The sequence below is a fragment of the Symsagittifera roscoffensis genome, chromosome 1 (genome assembly GCF_963678635.1).
Source record: "Symsagittifera roscoffensis chromosome 1, txSymRosc1.1, whole genome shotgun sequence".
NCBI lineage: Eukaryota > Metazoa > Xenacoelomorpha > Acoela > Convolutidae > Symsagittifera > Symsagittifera roscoffensis.
In genome coordinates, this window is record NC_087062.1 from 57,757,714 (window position 1) to 57,785,667 (window position 27,954).

The 27,954-nt window shown below is 38.3% G+C and overlaps 2 protein-coding genes across 7 annotated transcripts in view; one reads left to right on the plus strand and one right to left on the minus strand.

Moving 5' to 3' along the window:
* The first annotated feature begins 515 nt into the window (after positions 1-515).
* LOC134856845 (bone morphogenetic protein 2-like) lies at positions 516-10,082 on the plus strand. Of its 4 annotated transcripts, none has more exons than XM_063873136.1 (3): positions 516-779; positions 8,103-8,448; positions 8,872-10,082. In XM_063873136.1, exons 2-3 carry the CDS (start codon positions 8,130-8,132, stop codon positions 9,819-9,821), a joined length of 1,269 nt encoding a protein of 422 aa, XP_063729206.1. In that variant the 5' UTR covers positions 516-779; positions 8,103-8,129; the 3' UTR covers positions 9,822-10,082. The 4 variants fall into 4 exon arrangements, with proteins under 4 accessions (XP_063729206.1, XP_063729207.1, XP_063729204.1 ...); XM_063873137.1 differs by lacking the exon at positions 516-779 and adding an exon at positions 1,582-1,659; XM_063873134.1 differs by lacking the exon at positions 516-779 and adding an exon at positions 7,364-7,619.
* A 2,126-nt stretch (positions 10,083-12,208) lies between these two features.
* The window catches only part of LOC134846267 (alkaline ceramidase 2-like), a 56,296-nt gene continuing 40,550 nt past the window's right edge, over positions 12,209-27,954 (minus strand). For 2 of the 3 annotated variants that reach the window (XM_063863553.1, XM_063863560.1), the window contains exons 2-4: positions 16,608-17,569; positions 14,567-14,715; positions 12,209-13,183 (exon numbers count right to left, since the gene is read on the minus strand). In XM_063863553.1, coding sequence (XP_063719623.1) covers positions 12,640-13,183; positions 14,567-14,715; positions 16,608-16,706 — 792 coding nt within the window. In that variant the 5' untranslated portion in view covers positions 16,707-17,569 and the 3' untranslated portion in view covers positions 12,209-12,639. The remainder of the gene's footprint in view (positions 13,184-14,566; positions 14,716-16,607; positions 17,570-27,954) is intronic. The other variant, XM_063863568.1, reaches the window with a different exon arrangement.

Here is a 27,954-nt window from a genome sequence, read left to right on the forward strand (position 1 = left end):
AACAAATACAAGTCCTCAATCAGACTTTATATCGAAACTGACTGTTCAGATTACATGACATTTCAAAGTTGCCTTTTCCCCTCAGTTCCCCGAAACTACATAGCGTGTTTTGAAGGTAGCTTGTCTGGTCTCGTAATTGCTAGCCGGTCTTTGAACCCTAAAGAAATAATTGTCTATTTTCAGCTAGAAAAATCAGATAAGTCTTTTTTCCGCGTCTGAACACTGGCGAATAAACACCAAAATCGGCAATTAAATTTTCACAATCTTGATTATGACAAAAGAGCGCCTGTAATCAGCAAGCTGATTTGAAACTAAAGCGCTTTCTGGAGATTGAAAATAAGATTCTATCTATTTTAAGAGTGCATTTCGAACCGAGTTAAGATATACATAACAAAAGTATTTGTTTTCAACAACTGGAACCCAAATTATTTCTGGAGTATTGAAGTTTGATAGACTCGCGCATTATTTTCAATAGATTACTCCCAAATGGCCGAGGCAATGTTGGAAGAAGTCCGACTGTCTGTCGTTTGTCTGATTTCACGTCTCTCACTTGAATCTAATATGAAATATTTCATATATATTTCCAGTTCTATCAAAAGTTCCTCTGAATTATTCTCACTTTTTGCTGAAAAGCGTTGCTCAAATATATTTGGCATCTTTCAGTATGAATTTATTCTCTGTTCTGAAAAAGTTAATCAAATTTAAGCCCTTGAATTTATTTCTAGCTGAAGTTTGTCGCTACGATTGCCAATTTGTCGGACACCAAATCGGATTAAAAGGTACGTGTAAGCATGGCTTAATAAGCACGCCACCATGGCCAATTAAAATGCCATCTCATGCTGTGGGGCCTATATGTCAGATCTCGTCGCTAGCAAAACAAAGATTCATCCAATTTTTACTTATGAACTTTTGAAGATGACATCATTTTCAGTGAAAAACTGGTGAAAAACTTTCAGTGAAAAACTGGTAGAAAATCATGCGAATGTTTACTGTCATTTTGATTACAAAAAAACTAATAAGATAAGATAGTGATTTCATCTACCAGTTTTTCACTGAAAATAATGCCATCTCATGCTGTGGGGCCTATATGTCAGATCTCGTCGCTAGCAAAACAAAGATTCATCCATTTTTTACTTATGAACTTTTGAAGATGACATCATTTTCAGTGAAAAACTGGTAGATGAAATCACTATCTTATCTTATTAGTTTTTTTTGTAATCAAAATGACAGTAAACATTCGCATGATTTTTCTTAATAGGAAGAGGCTAGTTCAGGAGAAATTTTACTGTGATTAAGATTTGTTTGAATTTTAAGAATAAAAAAGAATTTCCGCCGCACCTGAAGTCATAAACATGGATGGCATCCTTAGAAAGTCATATCTTTCCCGTACTATGAGAGCATAGCGATTTAAAAAGAGTAAACAAAAACTAAATTAAGTGGTAGACAAATTTCTATTGGTAATGAATTCAACACCAACTGAAAAGAAAACGAGCGTGGCTCTACTTCGTGTGCAAAAAAAATTGTCACGCTTAATGCTCGTGCCACTTTTGATCGAAAGAAAAAACATTGATGGCTTAAAATTTTACACTTTTCAAATTTACCACAAGTTATGAAGGGCGGCTTGAGCTTGCCCTGGCTGCGTGAGACTATGACGGACAGGTGAGTCATCAAAATCCAATGTTAAACTAAAAGATACCTTCCAGTTCATTTTAATTTGTGATCAATTTTGCAAGCCAGGCTTCAGGAAGCGCGGTTGCCCAAAGCAGCTTTTGTAGTCGTTAGTCAACGCACTTCCCAGAAATATATGATATGGCGTCTGCTTTTGGATGCTGTTTAGTTTAAGCGCTAAGAAATACTCATGAAGCTAAAAACTTTCAGCTAGTGTATACAAAAAGAACATTTCTTTTTCTGAAGAAAGAGCATGACATTTTTTTGATACGTGGAATACGGTCGATTATAAATCAAAGACAAGTCCTGGCTCCATCGTGACTTACTTTATACAGCATCTTCTAAGTAGCGCCTCAAAAATAGTTGAATAGTCGAGTGATATGTAAAATGTTAAAAAACACACTTGCTAAAATTTTAACCCATATCGTTTCATAGTATGGCTATCGTATGAATGTACTGAAACGTGTTTTTATTTCGGGAAGAAAATTTTGATGAATTGTTTTTTAATGCCCAACAGTTACCCCAAATAAACAACAAATGGGGAGTCAAGTGAAGTGTTAAATAAAAAAACAACTTCGTGATTTGTACCTAACGAAATGATGAGCACCTAAAAATTGTGATCACGTCGAAAAACAAAAAAAAACAGGAGAGTCAAAAACTTAGATGTATTTCAGGGAAATATGCAGGGTGTTTCAGATAGATGTAATAAGTAATCACCCTGCAAAAAAAATTCTTTCGGGGAAAACCTGCCCAAAATATCGCCATTTTGTGCCAATGAGTCAAAGATTTAATTCGACAACTTGTTCACACGTTTTTTTGCGGTTTTCACAGCATTTTGTGCTGAGCAAGATACTATAGTGTTGAATTAAAACAACCGGATGAAATGCACTAAAACAGAAATTTTAAAATTGCTTTTCTCATTTTCAGTAGTATTTGACTAAAAATTGATGAGCACAAAAGTTGCTTGAAACTTTACTAATTTTTTATGGTGCAATGTTTTCCTAAGTTTTGAACCAAAGTTACACCCTTAAAACGGATCAATTCAATTTGTTTAAAATTGAGGTGGACAAAAGGTCATTTGATAAAAGAAACTGCAACTTAGCCTGTGTACCTTCTCAATTTTGAACAAAACAAATTGATCCGCTTTAAGGGTGTAATTTTGGTTCAAAAACTTGCCAAAAACAATGCACCATAAAAAAGCTGGTACACTAGCAATTTTCATTAATTTTCGGTCAAACAACGTGAAATTGAGAAAAGCGAGTTTAACAATTCAGTTTTAGCTCATTTTATCCGGTTGTTTTAATTCAATACTATAGAACCTTGTTCAGCACAAAATGCAAGAAAAGTCATTAAACCGCAAAAGAACGTGAGAACAAATTTTTAATTTAAATCTTTGACTTGGGCAGGTTCGCTCGAAAAAAAATTTTTCGTAGGGTGATTCATCGTGAAGCTCAATGATGTGATACTTATTACATCTATCTGAAACACCCTGTATACCATTTCAGTTAAACCACTGAATTTTTCCTTCTGAAAAGCCAACAAAAAGGCTCGAATTGATACAAAAGATAAAATTTAAAATAGGATTTTAACTTAAACTTTTTTCTTTTTTTTTATTAAATTTACACGCAAAAACATTTTTTTTTTGGATTTCAAAACTTGGATCCATTAGCTAACTTCAATCCAATTCGGAAAAATTTCCAAGCTCGGTTGCATTGGCGGTGGCGCTGCGCATTAAAAGAAAGTTGGCTCAAATTTCAAATCCCTATAATTTTTTATAAATTGCTGTGAATGAAATTTTAAGCATGCAATGTTAATGCAATGTATCGTTATATTTCAGACTGCTCACAAAACCTGTCAAAAGTTTGCCTTGAGAAAAATCCACCAAAAGCTTATTCCACCAAACTTATCTAAAAACGAAACAATTAAAAAAGTTGAACCAAAAAACAACCTTTCATAGGATATCAAGATGAATTTTGAGTTATCGTATCTTCGTCTTTTTTTCGTATATGTTTGAAAAAAAGGATAGGATGGGATGGAATATTTGTGCTCGGGGTGCTTTTTATGGTTTTTTAACCTGCCGGACCAATTTGGACTTTTTAGCAAGCAGCTGAGCTCAAAATTTTAAATATATTTTAGCTGTGGACATTTTTCGTAAATTTATGAGTGTTTAAAAGCAGCCAATTCCCGATCATTACAGCTCGACATATATGGTGCTACTAACGCGAAAGCGAAGCTTAACTAGTCTTAACTCTTCAAATTATATTGGTCAGGCTATGTAATCTATCGAACACTTTCCTAAAATTGCAAAAAATATCACAATGCACTTTACATAGCTTGTGGAGGGATAACTTTCAAAAAAACTTCGAAAATTTTTGAATATTTATTTTTTTCATTCTTTTTAAAAATTTCAACTATATTTTGAAGGAAGCAGTTTTTTCATAGAACTCAAATTACAGTCGGAGCAATCAATTTCAAGGCTTCGCCCCGATAGAAGCAATTTTGTTTGATATGTAATTGAACATGGAGTCGTAAGACAATGAGTGGTATATCATACCCAATTAATTTTAAAATTCGAACAGCAATTTTTCTAACACTCTTTTGGCATCAAATATTTTTATGAAAAATTTTGTATGTTCAAAAAAGTAAATGCAGTTGAATGTGAGTCGTTATTTATCAAAGTGGGAAAATGAAATAAAAAACGGAACAAAAAAGAGTGAATTTCTCCTCTCTGTAATTGATCAACAGGAAAGTTGACATTTTTGAATGCTCAGCTTTGTCTTCTTTGCAGTTTTCTGGAAAAATTGAAAAATTACATGAAATTTACCCAGAAGTGTTTTACAAAATAAATCCAAGGGACATAGTTAAAAAGTCCAAATTTGTCTGAAAAACAAACAACACCAAGCACACAAATTTTTTATCTTTACATGTTTTTTATCTTTTTGATTGAAATGATTGTGTTTCATATTTATGATCTAGTTTACCGATTAGATAAACAATGATGATTTGTCTGCCAAGGAAAGTACCAGCATACGAGTGATGTTTATGTACAAACAATTTATGGTTACCTGCTTTTTACTTTAAGCAATTCCCTAATGTTCCAATTTTCAAAGGAAAAGACGGCATGTTAGTGCTCCGAGTGATTTTTTCTGCAGACAACTTCGACTTTATAACTAGCAATTTTTGACAAAACTTTTTAATCTTATTGGAAATGTTTTTGTTCTGAGCTCAAATAAATGGAAAGAATATGTATTTTAACGGGGACCATTTTTAGTAAAAATATCGGGGTTTAATAACCGCCAATTTGCGATAACTAACGCGCGATATATTTCGTATTAACAACGCAACGCGTACTCAAAAAATTTTCCGTCTTGAAAATTGTTCCAAATTGAACTGATGTATGCTTTTTGGTCTATTGAAATTTTTGTTATATGCAAAACTTATCACTTAGTTGTTTAAAAGCGTGTTGGAGATGGATTGAAAAAAATCAAACATTTTTTTCCGGAATTTTCATTCATTTTTTTCAAAGGAAACATTTAATCCATAAATTTGAAAATGCAATTGAAAGATTTAGGGCTCCGTTCTGATACGAGCAGTCTTTTTATACCTCCTAAGCAATTGTTAATAAGAGCGTTTTATCCAAAAAAAAGTCTTATCTGAATTTGTCCAAAAGGTAATTTTACAATAATTAAAAAACTACTTGAAGTTTATTTTTAGATCGCAGCATTGAAAACGTAACAATCCAGAACAAGACACCCTAATTACTTTGACAAAATCAGTTTTTTTTTTCAAAATTTTGAGCCAAGATGTGTTCAAAAAATGACGATAAATAATTTTTTGTTCAAAGAAGTTGAAGACAAATGCATTGCACCCGTTGTAAAGAAACTAATCTACACAGTTTTACTCGAACTCGCAGTCTTCTCACAGAAGTATAAATTTTGTCGATAGATATAACAGTTTTCGCAGCATTCCGCAGTTTATTTCTGGGTTCTGTGTTTTTTTTTCACCATCAATAAATTCACGATTTCTAAAAGAGAATTCACTGCAAAGGCTATATGTATGTCGATGGAACTAAAACAAACCAAAACTATGCATACGCCTTGAAAATCTGCTTTGTCTGTGGGATCCATATAACCTTTCGATCAAAAAAACCAACTTTAACGCCTTTCAGCTTAATCAAATATCGATGGATTCCTTCTGATTTTTGACTTAACAGCATTTTCGAAAATCTGTGGTTTTTGATGAAAAATATACGAACTTTGAACACAATGACGGCATGTTTCAGTTCGACGTCAAAATACTTGAGCTGATCGTGGCTACGAAATTTACTGATGACTCAAATTCGGGCGTATCTAGGATTTTTTTGAAACAAAAGGGGGCGGATTGTCAAAACATTTTTGAAACTTTTGCCGATCTTATTTAGGTCAACTAAACTGATTGCCCGACCTCTTCAGAAGCACTTTAAAGACCTTATTTTCCCGCTAAATTTCTGCGCCGCAGGCATATGTTTGAAAAAAAGGCCAGAAATGGCATTTTACGGCCTTTTTCTAGAGATTTTTTAGCAAAAATGTGCGTTTTCCCAGCTCGCGCTTCGCCTTGAAAAGGCTTAGGTTCCTCTTTAGAAAAAGTTTAAGATCGGTCGGCCGAAAATGGTGTTCATACAAAAGTACAACAATTTTATTCGAGGAAACCTTCTTTAGGTGGTGATTGGGTCAAATCTCAAATCCCAAATGTAAAAGACATCTTGCGGCCCAAATTGCTACTGGATTCAAACCATCAAATGTCGGAAAGTTTTTTTCAGTGCCAATAAAATATATTTTCACATCTTTCGTTGAAAGTTTAAACTTTTTACTCTCTAGAGAATATGCCAACATACGAATGCGTCATATTTTTACGGATAACCACGCTGATGTTTTAGTTTGAGAGCCACATGCAATGTTTTGGTTACTTTTCTGTAAGTTTTCGTTAGACTACATTCAACTCAACGAGAATAAGTTTTTGGAAATTTCAACTGCGGCGGTCTCAACATTCGGTCCTATTGATTTCGGTCCTAATATCAAATTGATTTTTTTTAGTCTCTTTACCAAAATTCAGAGTTTCCACAAAAACGGATCCCACAAGTCTAAGAACAGTCCTCATTTCACGTCTTGAAAAAATAAAACGCGTGATTTCTATTCGTTTTTGTCTTAGCAAAGACTCTGGCTCTGTTATTTGTTTTTTTTTAAAAAAAAAACTCTTGGAAGGGATTCAATACGCGCTCGAAGCTAAATAAAGACAGAGGGTATTTTGGCTAGTAGTTCCATTAGAGACAAATCGAACAATTTTTGATGCAGTCAGAGAAAAGACATCAGTCAGAGATAAAGTAAATTATAAAAAGAAGTCGTAGTATCATTTCCAATCGACGACCAAAGTAAACAAGCACCTGTGTGTATTTTAGCTAGCCAGTATATTTGTAAAAAGTGCTGCTTGAAAATCACTGAGTAGCCAAAAATCTCTTCTTTCGACTGTTTAAATTTGATAATTACAGCTTTCACGTTCGACTTAATGAGTTTAATTAGAGGTTGTAAGCATGTTTTTATTGTGAAGCCGCCAACAAGATTATCAAATCATAACAAAAATTTTGTCAAGAATTCACAAAAATTGGCTTGTTAAGTAAACTAATCATTAAAATGCACATAGGTGTATAATCATAATAACAGGTGATTGAATATTCTGTACATTCTTTTGTAACCAGCCCATTAGAAGCTGTTGTTGTTATTATAAGCCACTCTCAATTGAGAGAGCAGATAAAGATACTCGATCATAGACTTCCAAGTGTATATTAAGATATTGTAATAAACAAAACTGAAGACACCACTCGTAAACTTACCAACTTTCGTTATCTCTCCTCTTAGAGGATCAAGAGGTCTACATATACGTTTGGGATCCGCACATTCAGACTCTCTACGAATTGGGTAAGTTGAGTTTGATTTGGGGGCTCTTAAGTTGAGTGTTCTGTTCTGGTTACCTTTTGGGGTGAATCTCCAGCCGCGTAATTTTGGCTCAAAGGATTCCAAAGTGGAAGATAAGCTCGCCGTTAACACATCAACAAGCTACATTTTTGTCATAATAACGGATTAAAAATCGAGAAGTGGCAAAGCCGTGCGATTTTGTCGAATCAGGGCTATCTGTGGTGGTCCCTGAGCTATCTCCAATTAATAATTACCAAATACCTACCTGACTGACTACTCAAAGACCCAAATTTTATTAACTTTTTCACTTCAAAACAAACTTCACGTCACGCAATCGCATCAGGAAACAAATTCACAATTCCGACCTAACAATACAAACCTGTGACACCCGCTCACCAGAAAGACTCTTTTCTTATCCCAAGTGTTAAATAACCTGTTTTTTGCTCCTATTTTTTGTTTACTCACTTGACAGGTGTTATTTTTAAGGTCCCTTCAATTACCACATCGACCAAAATGGCCATCAGTGTAATTACGATTCTTCGAATTTTTGCAACAATATACCCCGCTATTATCCTTGCAGAAGAGCTTCCCACGTTAAGTCGAAAACTTGACCCCGATTCCCTGAAGCAACTTGACATGGGACTTCGGAAGGCTTTCGGCTTTACAGACCCCCAGTTTAAAGCGAGAAAAAGAAGGAGCTCGGAAGCTTCTGTGGTGCCCCAGTTCATGGTGGATTTGGCCAATCAGGAAACGACACACCATAGAGACTTGGAGCCGAACGATGACTTCACATTTTACGGAAACATCAGAAGCTATCATCCACTCAATTATGGTGAGATAATCATGCCTGCGATGCAATAAGTGAAGTAAGAACCGGAAAAAAATGAAACTTGAACCTTAAATAATGAAAAAATCCATTTGATTAGAAGAACAAAACAGCTATGTTTAAATTGCCCTTTTTGGCTTGTTTTTTTTTCAAAATTTTGCCTGCAGCGCAGAAAATGTGGCCAAAACGGGACTATTTAGTGATTTGGGAGAGGTCAAAAATTCAATTTGGTCGACCTAAAAAAATGTCTAACTTTTCAAAATTTTTTTGAAAATCCGCCCCCTTCGAGAAAATCCTAGATCCGCCCCTGATTTCTGGAACATCTGATAGGACTATTCAAACAGTGCATTTAAACCTTTTCGTGATACTTTCTAAGTTAATTTTCGCGTTACCGCTTCTATGTCCCAATAAATCAAATATCCGTTTCAGACATCGAAGAAGTTGCAACTTCTCATCAAAGACATCTGAAGTACAACTTGGAGACATTTCCACCGGACGAAGTCCTGCAGAAAGCAGAACTGAAATTATTCACAGAAGCAGTGGATCCCTTTGGAAACGCATCACACGTCACAGTACATGTATACGAAATTTTATCCAATGCCGATGAAGACAAGGTCATCAAATGCGATGACAGTAAAGAGAAGAAGAAGTTGATAGAAAGTCGAAAATTGTTGACCGAAAGTGAAGCTAAGTGGAATTCCTTCGATGTTACAGAATCCATTAAAAGTTGGATGGCGACGCCGAGCGAACTGCGTTGCGGGTTTTTGATCAACATTGAACCTCTGCACAGCAGCAACGAAATTCACAGTTTTGAACATATAAAACTCAAAATGAGCAAATATAATCTCGAATCTGTCCAAGAGTGGATGCGATTGTATGAGCCAGTTTTGGTGTTGAAATCACGTGACCAGACGCAAATGAATGAGCCTTGTCGGCATAAGTCTAAAGAAGTGGGACCAAGCTCGCGGATAAGCGACCAGAAACAGTTAAGAAGAAGAAGAAACGTGATTCAGGGAAGTTTTGATCAGAGTGAGAAAGCTAGAAAACTGGAAAGCATCCGGAGCCAACTTTGCAACAGATATCTCTTCTACATCGACTTCTCCCAGATCCGCTGGGACGATTGGATCCTGGCTCCTCCTGGATTCCAGGCATACATCTGCATCGGATCCTGTCCTTTCCCCCTGGCACACCACGTGAACTCGACCAACCACGCAATCGTCCAGACAGTTGTGAACTCCTTCCGACCGCATGTTGTCGGACCCTCAAGATGCATCCCTACAGAGCTCAGCTCAATAAGTCTGTTGTTTTTGGACCAGAACAACTCCCCAGTCCTGAAGAGCTACAAGGACATGGTGGTGCAAGCATGTGGATGCAGATAAACCCCCCTTTTCCCCCATTTTTGAAAAAAAAACAATCCCAAGAATTCAAACAGATTACTGTTGATCATGCAAATTAAGGACTCGAAGTCTATCTGTTCTGTTGAGTTGACCTGACGGACTCGGAAAATATCCGATTGATGATTTGTTGGACTTGAAAAGGCAGCTCAGCTAAGTTGTTGTTTTTGATAATGCACATTAGAAATTTGTCAATTTGTCAATTTTAATATTGTAATTATTTTTATAGAGGTTATTTCACTTGATTTTAACGACAATTTATATTTAGTTGCTCATTTTTTTAAAGTTAGCGAGATCAAAAATATTTAGAAGAAAAGTATATATTTGCAAGTCATTCCGATTTTTGGTAATCACGAATCGATTAATTTGGGCCATGAGAGTAGGAAAAAGAACAGCCAGTTGAAAAGACAGCTCAAATACTTTCGAACTATGAAAAGAACAATTTTTTATAAATTGACGAAAGGGGAATTGAGGAGGAGAGTTGGGTGCGAGTTTCAAAAACTAAATTGTTTCCACTAACAAGTAATAGTTGGGATAAACGATGCATTGTAGTTTAGATATGTCTCATGACATTTCTAGTTTTTGTCGTTCACAAAGCGTTTCCTGTACAGTGCCACTTCGCTGACGTTCAGTCAAAAATTGTTTGTTTCGACTTTCGTCATGTCGAAAGTAATGTCAATCTAATCGAAGTAATGTCATTTTTTCTCCAATCTTTTGCCATTTTCATGGCTCTTTAACTTTGGTTTTCGTTACACATCATGGTGACTTATCATGTTAAAAACAAAAAGTTGACTTCACTGTCAACGCAATTTTTTTTTGAAATGTGTACAAGCAAAAACTGTAAGAGCAGCCCGAGCGCTCTTTTTTGATGAAACAGAGCTGATTTATCGATAAACAAAAACTGTACCCATATAATCTGAATTTCATTTGTCACAAGAACTGTGCAATCAATGTTTCAACAGTGTACAAACATAGCCAATCAAAGATTGAAAAAATGTAATGAACGCAAGTAAACATAAAAAAAACACTGACATGTTGAAAAAATCTCAACTTTTGAATTTAAATGAAAAAAAGATGCCTTTTATGCTTTTCGAATTTCTAGAACGATTTATGATTGGAATTTTTTTGATAATATGAACCCAACTAGAGAAAACTGATTTTCCGAGCTATTTGCACGTTCGTATTCGGAGAGTGCTATTTACGTCACTTTCAGCAGATGATTTTCAATTGAATTCAAAAAGTGCAAACATAACTAAGTGCATTAATAAATGCATCAATATGTATGAATGCACATCTGTAGTTATTGGACATTTTTTGCACATTTTAAGATTTTTCCTGAAAAATAAACAAAAAAAATTAACAAGACTTACATAAGAGTCTTTACTGCGTTCATTACTCTTAACCAATGTGTTTTATATTGCCTTAACAATTAATGTGCAAATGACGCGCATAGTTTTTACAAATATAGTGGTCGACGCAACAGCGAACTTCGTAATCCAAAAAAAATTTAGGGCGTTTTTTTCTTACAATATCTATATGCTTGCTCTGATAGATAACAACTGATTTTGACGACGTGCCTCAAAATAAGGCTGACACATAAGATTTTTAGGCAAAATTAAACTAAAAAATTATCTAAGTCTTAAGCGATTCTTTTTATAGAACTTTAATACTTTGTTTATATCACAATCTTGGCATTTTTGAGGCCAATAAAATAAATAAAACTGAAAGTTAAGCCGTAAAAATACCTATTTTCTTTGGGTCAAAACTGGGTTTTCCTGGTTGTTTCAGGCAAAACTTGTTTTCAAGCCTACAAGAAAACCCAAATTTAGAAAAGAATCAAATATAAATGAGTAGATGAAATGTAATCAATTTTGCTTCAGCCGCTTTATTCTGAGGTAAAATTTTGCGAATATTTTATGATGCGATTTCAATGTCGCTCAGTGTAGTTAATCTGCGTATTCTGACAAGTTCACTTCTATGTACCAAAACACAACATGGTGTATATCTGAAGTGCAGATATTTAGTCTTTACTAGCTAAAAATACCTTGAATGGTGTTTATCGTCAGACATTCATCTTCGCCAATGAAACTCGTCTAAGCAACTTTGTTTTGAGAAAGGACAAAATGTTTTTCTATACTGTAGATGGTTTCACGACTGAGAAGATATATCACTTAACATCAAATCTGACGGTTGCTTGAGGTGCCTGATTTTTGATTTTTGTCAGATAAACTACAACTATATAGGAACTTCCTCTTCATCGGTGGTTGAAGAAAATCTGAAAAACCAAACTTGAAAATAGCAGACAGGGGTGCATGCGAAATGGCTCCCAGCGAATTTGGAAAAATGTTAAGATTTATTTATTCTTCGTTTTCATCTTTGCGAAAATTATTCCGATTTAGTTCTTTTTAACTTCTATCATCACAAATCTTGCCACATTTCACTAAAAACCAACCTATTTAGTTTTTTATTTGCGAGGTACATTTACAAAGATACTGCAAAAAACAATCAGATCCGAAGATAAACGCATTTCAGATCCTGTTTTGGGAATCGACTGAAAATGGAAACCAGTGGCTGTTTAACTTTGAAGGCTTTCAGGGTGCAGTCATCCGAAGCGATTTAATTGGTTGGGTAGTTTTCACGACAATCAGAGCTTTGTTGTAATGGTTAATTTCACCCCTCTTGTAGAGTGAAATGGTTTATCGTTGGTTGTATTTTTTTCGTTTCAAGTTGTTAAGGCGACCGTTGCGAGAATTAATTGCAACAATAAGAATTAATCACTTCAGTTTTGTCGTGTTGCTTCAAATTACGGATTGAAATCGATATAAGGCACTCCCATAGCTCCCATCCAAGCAGGCATGTACTTCATGTGAATTTTTTCGATAGGGTATCCCCCCACGGTTAGATCTTCATGCACACATAACACGATTCCATAGGCACACGCGTAAGCACTAATGATATGCCACACACCGTGTAAATAAGGAATGTACAAGGACCTCCAGAGGGGGCAAAAAGATTTGTCCAGGGTCCAGATTACAAAGGCGAAGACGAACCCAAGGATGAATTTGGGAAAGCATTTGGTGTAAATGTGTGTTGGAGTTCTGTAGGCGAAGTAGTCGGCCATGACCGTGAGCACGAAGGGTGCTCCGAAAATGATGAGTGCGAACTGGTTGAACGCGGGTGCTGTGATTGAGAGCATCGTGCAGCAGAAGGTGATAAAGATGAAAATAATGGTGAATTTGGTTCTGGATTTGAGCCCGAAAGGCAGCAGGTGTTTGGGCCAGTATCCGGCTGAGAGCCAGCTGAGACTCCACAGGATTCCACATTCATCCACTAACTGACCCGCGAATCTAGAAAAGAATAGTGTACATATTTTTTACGTTGTTTTCCCATGAAACAATCGCTTATAAAATCCAACTTTAATCAGCCAAATACAAATATGGTTTTTTGAATCTGTTCTTTGTCAAAAAATGCAACTTTTCATTTCAATTATTTTTAAAAAAGCAGTATTTGGACATATCATATTTAAGCGCTGAATTTCATTATTTCAAAAAAAGCTTCATAAACGAGGGTGTGGAATGGTTAATTTTTTTTCTAGTCTTTTTTTCTCTTAATGATTTCCTTAATAACTTCAAAATTTTTACAGAGCAGAAAAATAATCAATTTGTGGGGTGGATTTTGGAATTTGGGTGAGTTTTAGTTTTTTTCATTTTATTGTTTTCCACGCAAAATTAGGTACCACAAATAACCATCGGAATCATTATATTAAAGAACTTTTACTCGTCATTCAAAAGACATTTAAATAATTCAAAAGTTTGTCTCAGTATCGAGACACAGAATTTAAATTTTTTAAGAATAAATTCGAGCAAAAGCGAGCAAGCAGGCTTACCATAGCTTATTTATGCTTAATTTAAGCCGTGAAAATTTAGTTTCACTCGAAATATAATTAGTTTTTTGAAGTTTTTCTAGCGCCACTTTGGGAATCAAAACTTTCAAAAATTTCTCAATTTGTTGTCTGATCTGCCTTATTTGTTTTGACTGTTAAATATGCCTGCCGTTAAATATTATCGTTCAGGTTCTTTCACCGCACCGAAAAACGACACTAACTTGTAAGAATTGTCTGTAGGTCTCTGGAACTCAGAGACAACTTACAAAATATCCATAGATTCCGAGCTGAAATACGTCTAACTAAGTTTTGTCGGCACTTTAATTTTTTCGTGGATTCCGCAATGAGCGAATATCATTAGTTGTACAAAATCCGCAAATGTAAGTGAATTCCTCAAATTGTAAGCAGGTTCCGCAAAAGTATGCCATTCCGCTTACATTTTGAAGATTTTACATACACTTTGCAGATTCCGCTTACAATTTGCGGATTTCGCTTACAGTTGTGATTCTGCGACAGCGCATTTTTGCTACATACGTATTTTATCATTGTTTGTAGGTTCCACAAACTTTTCCGGATTCCGCAATTTTTGTTGTCGATTCCGTAAATTCACCTGTGTTTGAGATGAATTTGAGCTAAACAGTGTTGTAGTTATTTTTTCGTGGAATCCAAGAAAAAATAAGATCGAACATAACAAACAATTTTGTGGATGCCGCGACAATCACAAAATGCATATTTTGACCTCGCTTTTGTTGATGCCGCGACAACTCACAAAATACACATTTTGAGCAACCGGCTATCCTTGTTGAAAGTGGATACGTTTTGAATATCTATCGAGGTGTGTACTGACGAGAGTGTGGCGTGGTAGTATGCGGATCCAATGCCCACCAGCTGGAGGGTGAGGAGGAGGAACTTCAGGTTGGGCTGGCAGAAGGAGGCATAGCGCAGGTAGATGTAGTACTGTACCACAGGGAACACCACCAGCGGCAGATTGGACACCTAGGCGCAAACCACCAGTGCATCCACTGTTAGAAAATTTGGCTGCCGATAATGAATTAGTATTTAAATGGTTATCCAACGTGCGAAAATATGGAATGTTCATACACAAAAAGACTGATGACGAAATCTTAAAGTGTCATTTCAAACAAAAACACAATTTGAAATTAAAAAAAAACAGATTTCAAAATATGGCCGATAAAAAAATGTAGATGGAATTTAAATTTCCGATCTTCCTATAAACCTTAGGTTTTACCTAATATCAAATACCCATTTTTGAAATGAAACACATTGCCACGATCTATCAGAGCTATGGTTCTAACTTCAATTACAATAAGAACACTTTAAATGCAATATTTATTATAGGGTTTAGGAACTTAGACGACAGGAAATTAGACGATCAGAAAACAACGAAATTTAAACAATAACTTGCGTGAAAATTGCATGAGTTTTGTTTACAGACCCGGGTTGACCTCCATACACCAAAAATGCTTATCATACAATTCTATACATCAAAGTGTGTGGGAAAAGGCTTGCCATACAATTTTCATACAACTTCGAAAAATGGGTGAAAAAAGATAGAAACTAATTTCTGTGGCTGTTTGATTCTAATCAAACAATCTGGTGATAAAAATCAGAGGTTTTCGTTTTTTGAAAAAAATGCTTATCATACAATTCCCATATATTGAAATTGTATGACTAGCGTTTTTTTGATGGCGACACAAAAAAATTTTCAAGTAATTTTGAATTTGCCCCCAATTTTTTTCGTTTTTTTTTTCAACCGCAAATCGATTTTTTGCACGCGAGCAAACATTTTCCAAAAATTTTTTTTTGCATGCAAAATTTATTTTTTTTGTGTGCATAACGTAGTCCTGGATACACTAATGTTGGGGTTTTTTCCTTTTCGCTTTATAATTTTTTTTCAAAAACGCAGAAAATTCTTATTTCTTTTGTGTGGCGTGTTTATGTATGCCTTGATCAATGTCTGATAATTTTAAATTTCAAATTTTAAAATAATTGTCATTGAAAAATTTTGCCAAATTTTAAAAGTTATTTTTATATCACTTGTGAAAGACAGCTCGAAGATAATTCAGGTCGTTTTTTATGCATTGAAAATGCATGAGAAACTCCACTTTGGTGCTTTGAGTAAACCAAGGTCTTTGTGATTTGTGTTTGATTACAAACACAACCAAACTTTTTCAAAAATTAAATTTATATATGGAAAATGTACGATAAGAAGTTTTGATCAACCCGGGGACTTAAAGTAACTTTCGCCTGAGTATAAAATGGTTTTCCGTAAATTATGGGGGTTGAGAAGTTAGACGATAAGCAAATTAGACGGAGGTTTTTAAAAAGAAATTAGACGATTTTGCAAAACTGCAAATGTCAGAAAATAGACGAAAGTGAGAGAGATCAAAATTGTTTGCAGACAAATTGGGTGAGAAAAACAAAATTGTTTGCAGACAACAGTTAAATTTCGGTGGCCAAAAATTTTACAAGTCAATCATGCATAATTTATTCAATTCAAAACTCTTCTGTAATATTTGGATTTGTCATTTTATGTTCATTTAAAGTAATTGTTTTGCTAGGTAATGTCATTTTATGTTCTTTTTGTATTTGTGAAACTTGACTGAAAGAAAAAATTTTATTGGTTCTTTCCTTTTCATAGCTTTTTCGTCTAAAATGCCAGATCTGTAATAATGTTAAATTTCGTCTTTTTCATTTTTGTTGCATCCGTCTAATTTGCTTATCGTCTAATTTCCTAGGCCCCGTAATTTCCATTTCTTTACTGTCGTCTAACTTGCTTGTCTAATTTCCTAGGCCCCATTTATCAATTAAGTTTAAAATGAGAGGATTTATCTCAATTTCTTCTCACAGATTCCTTCAGTGCTTACCGTGTTGACAAATTCTGTGATGAAAGGTGTGACTGCGTAGTTGGGCTCACACCAATCCACCTCAGAACTCAAGGGATTAAACGCCTCGGGTAGTCGCATCTTAATTGACTTACACTCGGTTAACTTCGACCGCTGTCGCGTCGTTTGCTGCAGCACACTTGGTAGCTGGTTGTAGAACTCTGTTTACAGACGAGTTGTTGCTTTTTGACAACCCGAAATGAAGATCTTGATTCTAGGTTGTCCTGAAAACTTCGAAATCCTTGTAAACTCACGCGTGAAGTATAATTGGACTGACAACAAAATTGGTATCTTCGGGTGTTGTGAGGCGATGTCTTTGTTTTCAGTACGACCCGTTAAAGCACAATTCGCTCGAAGCTGTCGGTAGTCCTTTACCTTTTGTAACTATCTTGGTTGAAAAACACAGTTAAGTAGCTATACAACACAGCACTCCCTCTGATCCAGCTTAGAACCCTATAAATCAAAACCAACTTCTGCTGCTGAATGCTGTAAGTCCACGTGAAATGAAATTAGTTCAGTCCGCAGTTGACCGTGACCCACAAACAGATTAACATCATCCTCGTCCTTGAGATCGGATTAATTAGTAGTATATCATAAAACTGGCGAGGAGATAATTCTACTAGTGACGAAATATAAGGTATATAATTGATGATATGTATTAAGTTGATGTAAAATAAGAACAAAATTGAAGAAGCATGGGTTTATTTGGCGGTGTTGTTTGGCGCAGGATTCACTGAGAGATTCTGGGTAGCACATACGCAAGGATCGTAAGGTTGTCCCGATTCAGATTCTAGAGATGGCACTGAGAAGTCAAACAGATGTCATGTAACTCTATTGCGATCTTTCAGGTGCTCCCGCGCTCTCCATTGATGCAGAAGTCACCATATTAGTGATACTTCGAACAGACCATTCATTCATTATACATAACATTAAAGCCAAGATACCTACAGAAAAAGTTACCGAAACACATTCTTGGTACAAGCTTGATGGCTTAAAATTACCAAATGATAAGACTTATTTGAAATTGTTCGCATAACGAAATCAAAGGCCATCAGCAAGAAAAGTACATATATTCTACAAGTTCCTTATAAGGTCTTGTTAAAATGGCTCTTAAGATGACTATTTTTCAAAAAAAAATTCTTGTTCTACCCGATCACATAAAACGAGCACAAGTAAAAATTTGTTGTTGGTGATTGGAAAATAAACACATATGCCGACAAAATAGGACAAGGCGAGCAAAAAGTTGAAACAATCAATATTTGTTGGAGGGTGACATACGGCGTAGTATCTGTATTGAAGGTCCACTCATGACCAAAGCAGTCTTAATTATAATTGTAATTAAAAACCTGCCTTTGTTATTGAGTTGATCACAAGTCTTAGTGACACACTCTTATACAAAGTTGAAGAATAACAGTCGATATTCAATTGTTAACTTTCTTTTAAATGACAAAATCTATATTTAATTTACAATGTCCTTCCAGATAATTTTCTACTAAGTTCACAGTCCATTTTTGCTGCTTATATTGTGGCGCAAGGAGCAGTTGTCCTATCGGACAAGAAAAAAGAATAAGTCGGAAAACCGGTATTTTGGCAGAGCCACCGTTTTTATGGCAAAAGGGACCGTCCAATTGTTACTTGCAAAATAATTGAAACAAGGTTGCAGTCCCAACACACCACTACTGGCATCCGGGCCGATTATCCTCCCCTGAAACCAGAAACTATTCCAACATAAGAAACACCCACCAGATGAAACGAAAACCCTCCGATTATCCTCCCCTGAATCCAGAAACTATTCCAACATCAGATGCACCCACCAGATGAAAAGAAAACCCTCCGATTATCCTCCCCTAAATCCAGAAACTATTCCAACATCAGATACACCCACCAGATGAAACGAAAACCCTCCGATTATCCTCCCCTGAAACCAGAAACTATTCCAACATTAGATACACCCACCAGATGAAACGAAAACCCTCCGATTGTCCTCCCCTAAATCCAGAAACTATTCCAACATCAGATACACCCACCAGATGAAACGAAAACCCTCCGATTATCCTCCCCTGAAACCAGAAACTATTCCAACATCAGATACACCCACCAGATGAAAAGAAAACCCTCCGATTATCCTCCCCTGAAATCAGAAACTATTCCAACATCAGATACACCCACCAGATGAAACGAAAACCCTCCGATTATCCTCCCCTGAATCCAGAAACTATTCCAACATCAGATACACCCACCAGATGAAACGAAAACCCTCCGATTATCCTCCCCTGAAACCAGAAACTATTCCAACATTAGATACACCCACCAGATGAAACGAAAACCCTCCGATTGTCCTCCCCTAAATCCAGAAACTATTCCAACATCAGATACACCCACCAGATGAAACGAAAACCCTCCGATTATCCTCCCCTGAATCCAGAAACTAATCCAACATCAGATACACCCACCAGATGAAAAGAAAACCCTCCGATTATCCTCCCCTGAAATCAGAAACTATTCCAACATCAGATACACCCACCAGATGAAACGAAAACCCTCCGATTATCCTCCCCTGAAACCAGAAACTATTCCAACATCAGATACACCCACCAGATGAAACGAAAATCCTCCGATTATCCTCCCCTGAATCCAGAAACTAATCCAACAATAGATACACACACCAGATGAAACGAAAACCCTCCGATTATCCTCCCCTGAAACCAGAAACTATTCCAACATCAGATACACCCACCAGATGAAACGAAAACCCTCCAATTATCCTCCCCTGAATCCAGAAACTATTCCAACATCAGATACACACACCAGATGAAAAGAAAACCATCCGATTATCCTCGCCTGAAACTAGAAACTGTTCCATCATCAGATACCCCACCAGATGAAACGAAAACCGTCCGATTATCCTCCCCTGAAACCAGAAACTATTCCAACATTAGATACACCCACCAGATGAAAGGAAAACCCTCCGATTGTCCTCCCCTGAATCCAGAAAATTTTCCAACATCAGATACACCCACCAGATGAAACGAAAACCCTCCGATTGTCCTCCCCCTAAATCCAGAAACTATTCCAACATCAGATACACCCACCAGATGAAACGAAAACCCTCCGATTATCCTCCCCTGAAACCAGAAACTATTCCAACATCAGATACACCCACCAGATGAAAAGAAAACCCTCCGATTATCCTCCCCTAAATCCAGAAACTATTCCAACATCAGATACACCCACCAGATGAAACGAAAACCCTCCGATTATCCTCCCCTGAAACCAGAAACTATTCCAACATCAGATACACCCACCAGATGAAAAGAAAACCCTCCGATTATCCTCCCCTGAAATCAGAAACTATTCCAACATTAGATACACCCACCAGATGAAACGAAAACCCTCCGATTGTCCTCCCCTAAATCCAGAAACTATTCCAACATCAGATACACCCACCAGATGAAACGAAAACCCTCCGATTATCCTCCCCTGAAACCAGAAACTATTCCAACATCAGATACACCCACCAGATGAAAAGAAAACCCTCCGATTATCCTCCCCTGAAATCAGAAACTATTCCAACATCAGATACACCCACCAGATGAAACGAAAACCCTCCGATTATCCTCCCCTGAAACCAGAAACTATTCCAACATCAGATACACCCACCAGATGAAAAGAAAACCCTCCGATTATCCTCCCCTGAAATCAGAAACTATTCCAACATCAGATACACCCACCAGATGAAACGAAAACCCTCCGATTATCCTCCCCTGAATCCAGAAACTATTCCAACATCAGATACACCCACCAGATGAAACGAAAACCCTCCGATTGTCCTCCCCTAAATCCAGAAACTATTCCAACATCAGATACACCCACCAGATGAAACGAAAACCCTCCGATTATCCTCCCCTGAAACCAGAAACTATTCCAACATCAGATACACCCACCAGATGAAAAGAAAACCCTCCGATTATCCTCCCCTAAATCCAGAAACTATTCCAACATCAGATACACCCACCAGATGAAACGAAAACCCTCCGATTATCCTCCCCTGAAACCAGAAACTATTCCAACATCAGATACACCCACCAGATGAAAAGAAAACCCTCCGATTATCCTCCCCTGAAATCAGAAACTATTCCAACATTAGATACACCCACCAGATGAAACGAAAACCCTCCGATTGTCCTCCCCTAAATCCAGAAACTATTCCAACATCAGATACACCCACCAGATGAAACGAAAACCCTCCGATTATCCTCCCCTGAAACCAGAAACTATTCCAACATCAGATACACCCACCAGATGAAAAGAAAACCCTCCGATTATCCTCCCCTAAATCCAGAAACTATTCCAACATCAGATACACCCACCAGATGAAACGAAAACCCTCCGATTATCCTCCCCTGAAACCAGAAACTATTCCAACATCAGATACACCCACCAGATGAAAAGAAAACCCTCCGATTATCCTCCCCTGAAATCAGAAACTATTCCAACATTAGATACACCCACCAGATGAAACGAAAACCCTCCGATTGTCCTCCCCTAAATCCAGAAACTATTCCAACATCAGATACACCCACCAGATGAAACGAAAACCCTCCGATTATCCTCCCCTGAAACCAGAAACTATTCCAACATCAGATACACCCACCAGATGAAAAGAAAACCCTCCGATTATCCTCCCCTGAAATCAGAAACTATTCCAACATCAGATACACCCACCAGATGAAACGAAAACCCTCCGATTATCCTCCCCTGAATCCAGAAACTATTCCAACATCAGATACACCCACCAGATGAAACGAAAACCCTCCGATTATCCTCCCCTGAAACCAGAAACTATTCCAACATTAGATACACCCACCAGATGAAATGAAAACCCTCCGATTGTCCTCCCCTAAATCCAGAAACTATTCCAACATCAGATACACCCACCAGATGAAACGAAAACCCTCCGATTATCCTCCCCTGAATCCAGAAACTATTCCAACTTCAGATACACCCACCAGATGAAAAGAAAACCCTCCGATTATCCTCCCCTGAAATCAGAAACTATTCCAACATCAGATACACCCACCAGATGAAACGAAAACCCTCCGATTCTCCTCCCCTGAAACCAGAAGATATTCCAACATCAGATACACCCACCAGATGAAACGAAAACCCTCCGATTATCCTCCCCTGAAATCAGAAACTATTCCAACATCAGATACACCCACCAGATGAAACGAAAACCCTCCGATTATCCTCCCCTGAAACCAGAAACTATTCCAACATCAGATACACCCACCAGATGAAACGAAAACCCTCCAATTATCCTCCCCTGAATCCAGAAACTATTCCAACATTAGATACACCCACCAGATGAAAAGAAAACCATCCGATTATCCTCGCCTGAAACTAGAAACTGTTCCATCATCAGATACCCCACCAGATGAAACGAAAACCGTCCGATTATCCTCCCCTGAAACCAGAAACTATTCCAACATTAGATACACCCACCAGATGAAACGAAAACCCTCCGATTGTCCTCCCCTGAATCCAGAAACTATTCCAACATCAGATACACCCACCAGTTGAAACGAAAACCCTCCGACTATCCTCCCCTGAAACCAGAAACTATTCCAACATTAGATACACCCACCAGATGAAACGAAAACCCTCCGATTGTCCTCCCCTAAATCCAGAAATTGTTCCAACATCAGATACACCCACCAGATGAAACGAAAACCCTCCGATTATCCTCCCCTGAATCCAGAAACTATTCCAACATCAGATACACCCACCAGATGAAAAGAAAACCCTCCGATTATCCTCCCCTGAAATCAGAAACTATTCCAACATCAGATACACCCACCAGATGAAACAAAAACCCTCCGATTATCCTCCCCAGAAACCAGAAACTATTCCAACATCAGATACACCCACCAGATGAAACGAAAACGCTCCGATTATCCTCCCCTGAAATCAGAAACTATTCCAACATCAGATACACCCACCAGATGAAACGAAAACCCTCCGATTCTCCTCCCCTGAAACCAGAAACTATTCCAACATCAGATACACTCACCAGATGAAACGAAAACCCTCCGATTATCCTCCCCTGAATCCAGAAACTAATCCAACAATAGATACACACACCAGATGAAACGAAAACCCTCCGATTATCCTCCCCTGAAACCAGAAACTATTCCAACATCAGATACACCCACCAGATGAAACGAAAACCCTCCAATTATCCTCCCCTGAATCCAGAAACTATTCCAACATCAGATACACACACCAGATGAAAACAAAACCATCCGATTATCCTCGCCTGAAACTAGAAACTGTTCCATCATCAGATACCCCACCAGATGAAACGAAAACCGTCCGATTATCCTCCCCTGAAACCAGAAACTATTCCAACATTAGATACACCCACCAGATGAAACGAAAACCCTCCGATTGTCCTCCCCTGAATCCAGAAACTATTCCAACATCAGATACACCCACCAGTTGAAACGAAAACCCTCCGATTATCCTCCCCTGAAACCAGAAACTATTCCAACATTAGATACACCCACCAGATGAAACGAAAACCCTCCGATTGTCCTCCCCTAAATCCAGAAACTGTTCCAACATCAGATACACCCACCAGATGAAACGAAAACCGTCCGATTATCCTCCCCTGAAACCAGAAACTATTCCAACATTAGATACATCCACCAGATGAAACGAAAACCCTCCGATTGTCCTCGCCTGAAATCAGAAACTATTCCAACATCAGATACACCCACCAGATGAAACGAAAACCCTCCGATTATCCTCCCCTGAAACCAGAAACTATTCCAACATCAGATACACCCACCAGATGAAACGAAAACCCTCCGATTATCCTCCCCTGAAATCAGAAACTATTCCAACATCAGATACACCCACCAGATGAAACGAAAACCCTCCGATTCTCCTCCCCTGAAACCAGAAACTATTCCAACATCAGATACACCCACCAGATGAAACGAAAACCCTCCGATTATCCTCCCCTGAATCCAGAAACTAATCCAACAATAGATACACACACCAGATGAAACGAAAACCCTCCGATTATCCTCCCCTGAAACCAGAAACTATTCCAACGTCAGATACACCCACCAGATGAAACGAAAACCCTCCAATTATCCTCCCCTGAATCCAGAAACTATTCCAACATCAGATACACACACCAGATGAAAAGAAAACCATCCGATTATCCTCGCCTGAAACTAGAAACTGTTCCATCATCAGATACCCCACCGGATGAAACAAAAACCGTCCGATTATCCTCCCCTGAAACCAGAAACTATTCCAACATTAGATACACCCACCAGATGAAACGAAAACCCTCCGATTGTCCTCCCCTGAATCCAGAAACTATTCCAACATCAGATACACCCACCAGTTGAAACGAAAACCCTCCGATTATCCTCCCCTGAAACCAGAAACTATTCCAACATTAGATACACCCACCAGATGAAACGAAAACCCTTCGATTGTCCTCCCCTAAATCCAGAAACTGTTCCAACATCAGATACACCCACCAGATGAAACGAAAACCCTCCGATTATCCTCCCCTGAAACCAGAAACTATTCCAACATCAGATACACCCACCAGATGAAACGAAAACCCTCCAATTATCCTCCCCTGAATCCAGAAACTATTCCAACATCAGATACACACACCAGATGAAAACAAAACCATCCGATTATCCTCGCCTGAAACTAGAAACTGTTCCATCATCAGATACCCCACCAGATGAAACGAAAACCGTCCGATTATCCTCCCCTGAAACCAGAAACTATTCCAACATCAGATACACCCACCAGTTGAAACGAAAACCCTCCGATTATCCTCCCCTGAAACCAGAAACTATTCCAACATTAGATACACCCACCAGATGAAACGAAAACCCTCCGATTGTCCTCCCCTAAATCCAGAAACTGTTCCAACATCAGATACACCCACCAGATGAAACGAAAACCCTCCGATTATCCTCCCCTGAAACCAGAAACTATTCCAACATCAGATACACCCACCAGATGAAACGAAAACCCTCCAATTATCCTCCCCTGAATCCAGAAACTATTCCAACATCAGATACACACACCAGATGAAAACAAAACCATCCGATTATCCTCGCCTGAAACTAGAAACTGTTCCATCATCAGATACCCCACCAGATGAAACGAAAACCCTCCGATTATCCTCCCCTGAAACCAGAAACTATTCCAACGTCAGATACACCCACCAGATGAAACGAAAACCCTCCAATTATCCTCCCCTGAATCCAGAAACTATTCCAACATCAGATACACACACCAGATGAAAAGAAAACCATCCGATTATCCTCGCCTGAAACTAGAAACTGTTCCATCATCAGATACCCCACCGGATGAAACAAAAACCGTCCGATTATCCTCCCCTGAAACCAGAAACTATTCCAACATTAGATACACCCACCAGATGAAACGAAAACCCTCCGATTGTCCTCCCCTGAATCCAGAAACTATTCCAACATCAGATACACCCACCAGTTGAAACGAAAACCCTCCGATTATCCTCCCCTGAAACCAGAAACTATTCCAACATTAGATACACCCACCAGATGAAACGAAAACCCTCCGATTGTCCTCCCCTAAATCCAGAAACTGTTCCAACATCAGATACACCCACCAGATGAAACGAAAACCCTCCGATTATCCTCCCCTGAATCCAGAAACAATTCCAACATCAGATACACCCACCAGATGAAAAGAAAACCCTCCGATTATCCTCCCCTGAAATCAGAAACTATTCCAACATCAGATACACCCACCAGATGAAACGAAAACCCTCCGATTATCCTCCCCTGAAACCAGAAACTATTCCAACATCAGATACACCCACCAGATGAAACGAAAACCCTCCGATTATCCTCCCCTGAATCCAGAAACTAATCCAACAATAGATACACACACCAGATGAAACGAAAACCCTCCGATTATCCTCCCCTGAAACCAGAAACTATTCCAACATCAGATACACCCACCAGATGAAACGAAAACCCTCCAATTATCCTCCCCTGAATCCAGAAACTATTCCAACATCAGATACACACACCAGATGAAAAGAAAACCATTCGATTATCCTCGCCTGAAACTAGAAACTGTTCCATCATCAGATACCCCACCAGATGAAACGAAAACCGTCCGATTATCCTCCCCTGAAACCAGAAACTATTCCAACATCAGATGCACCCACCAGATGGAAAAAAAACCCTCCAATTATCCTCCCCTAAATCCAGAAACTATTTCAACATCAGATACACCCACCAGATGAAACGAAAACCCTGCGATTATCCACCCCTTAATCCAGAAACTATTACAACATCAGATACACCCACCAGATGAAACGAAAACCCTCCGATTATCCTCTCCTGAATCCAGAAACTGTTACAACATCAGATACATCCGCCAGATGGAACGAAGACCCTCCGATTATCCTCCTCTGAAACCAAAAACTATTCCAACATTAAATACACCCACGAGATGGAAGGAAAACCTTCCGATTATCCTCCCCTGAACCCAGAAACTTTTCCAACATCAGATACACCCACCAGATGAAACGAAAATCCTCCGATTATCCTCCCCTGAATCCAGAAACTATTCCAAAATAAGATACACCCACCAGATGCAACGAAAATCTTCCGATTATACTCCCCTGAATCCAGAAGTTATTCCATCATCAGATACACCCACCAGTTGAAACGAAAACCCTCCGATTATCCTCCCCTGAATCCAGAAACTATTCCAACATCAGTTACATCCACCAGATGAAACGAGAACCCTCCGATTATCTTCCCCTGAAACCAGAAACTTTTCATCCTCAGAAACACCCACCAGATGAACCGAAAACCCTCCGATTATCCTCCCCTGAAACCAGAAACTATTCCAACATTAGATACACCCACCAGATGAAACGAAAACCCTCCGATTGTCCTCCCCTAAATCCAGAAACTATTCCAACATCAGATACACCCACCAGATGAAACGAAAACTCTCCGATTATCCTCCCCTGAAACCAGAAACTATTCCAACATCAGATACACCCACCAGATGAAAAGAAAACCCTCCGATTATCCTCCCCTGAAATCAGAAATTATTCCAACATCAGATACACCCACCAGATGAAACGAAAACCCTCCGATTATCCTCCCCTGAATCCAGAAACTATTCCAACATCAGATACACCCACCAGATGAAACGAAAACCCTCCGATTATCCTCCCCTGAAACCAGAAACTACTCCAACATTAGATACACCCACCAGTTGAAACGAAAGCCCTCCGATTGTCCTCCCCTAAATCCAGAAACTATTCCAACATCAGATACACCCACCAGATGAAACGAAAACCCTCCGATTATCCTCCCCTGAATCCAGAAACTATTCCAACATCAGATACACCCACCAGATGAAAAGAAAACCCTCCAATTATCCTCCCCTGAAATCAGAAACTATTCCAACATCAGATACACCCACCAGATGAAACGAAAACCCTCCGATTCTTCTCCCCTGAAACCAGAAACTATTCCAACATCAGATACACCCACCAGATGAAACGAAAACCCTCCGATTATCCTCCCCTGAATCCAGAAACTAATCCAACAATAGATACACACACCAGATGAAACGAAAACCCTCCGATTATCCTCCCCTGAAACCAGAAACTATTCCAACATCAGATACACCCACCAGATGAAACGAAAACCCTCCAATTATCCTCCCCTGAATCCAGAAACTATTCCAACATCAGATACACACACCAGATGAAAAGAAAACCATCCGATTATCCTCGCCTGAAACTAGAAACTGTTCCATCATCAGATACCCCACCAGATGAAACGAAAACCGTCCGATTATCCTCCCCTGAAACCAGAAACTATTCCAACATTAGATACACCCACCAGATGAAACGAAAACCCTCCGATTGTCCTCCCCTGAATCCAGAAACTATTCCAACATCAGATACACCCACCAGTTGAAACGAAAACCCTCCGATTATCCTCCCCTGAAACCAGAAACTATTCCAACTTTAGATACACCCACCAGATGAAACGAAAACCCTCCGATTGTCCTCCCCTAAATCCAGAAACTGTTCCAACATCGGATACACCCACCAGATGAAACGAAAACCCTCCGATTATCCTCCCCTGAATCCAGAAACTATTCCAACATCAGATACACCCACCAGATGAAAAGAAAAACCTCCGATTATCCTCCCCTGAAATCAGAAACTATTCCAACATCAGATACACCCACCAGATGAAAC

Excerpts from the sequence above, each read along its gene's own strand:
- LOC134856845 (XM_063873136.1), top strand. The coding sequence starts at position 8,130 with ATGGCCATCAGTGTAATTACGATTCTTCGAATTTTTGCAACAATATAC. Across the intron at positions 8,449-8,871 it reads CTATCATCCACTCAATTATG|ACATCGAAGAAGTTGCAACT; the intron begins GTGAGATAATCA and ends TATCCGTTTCAG.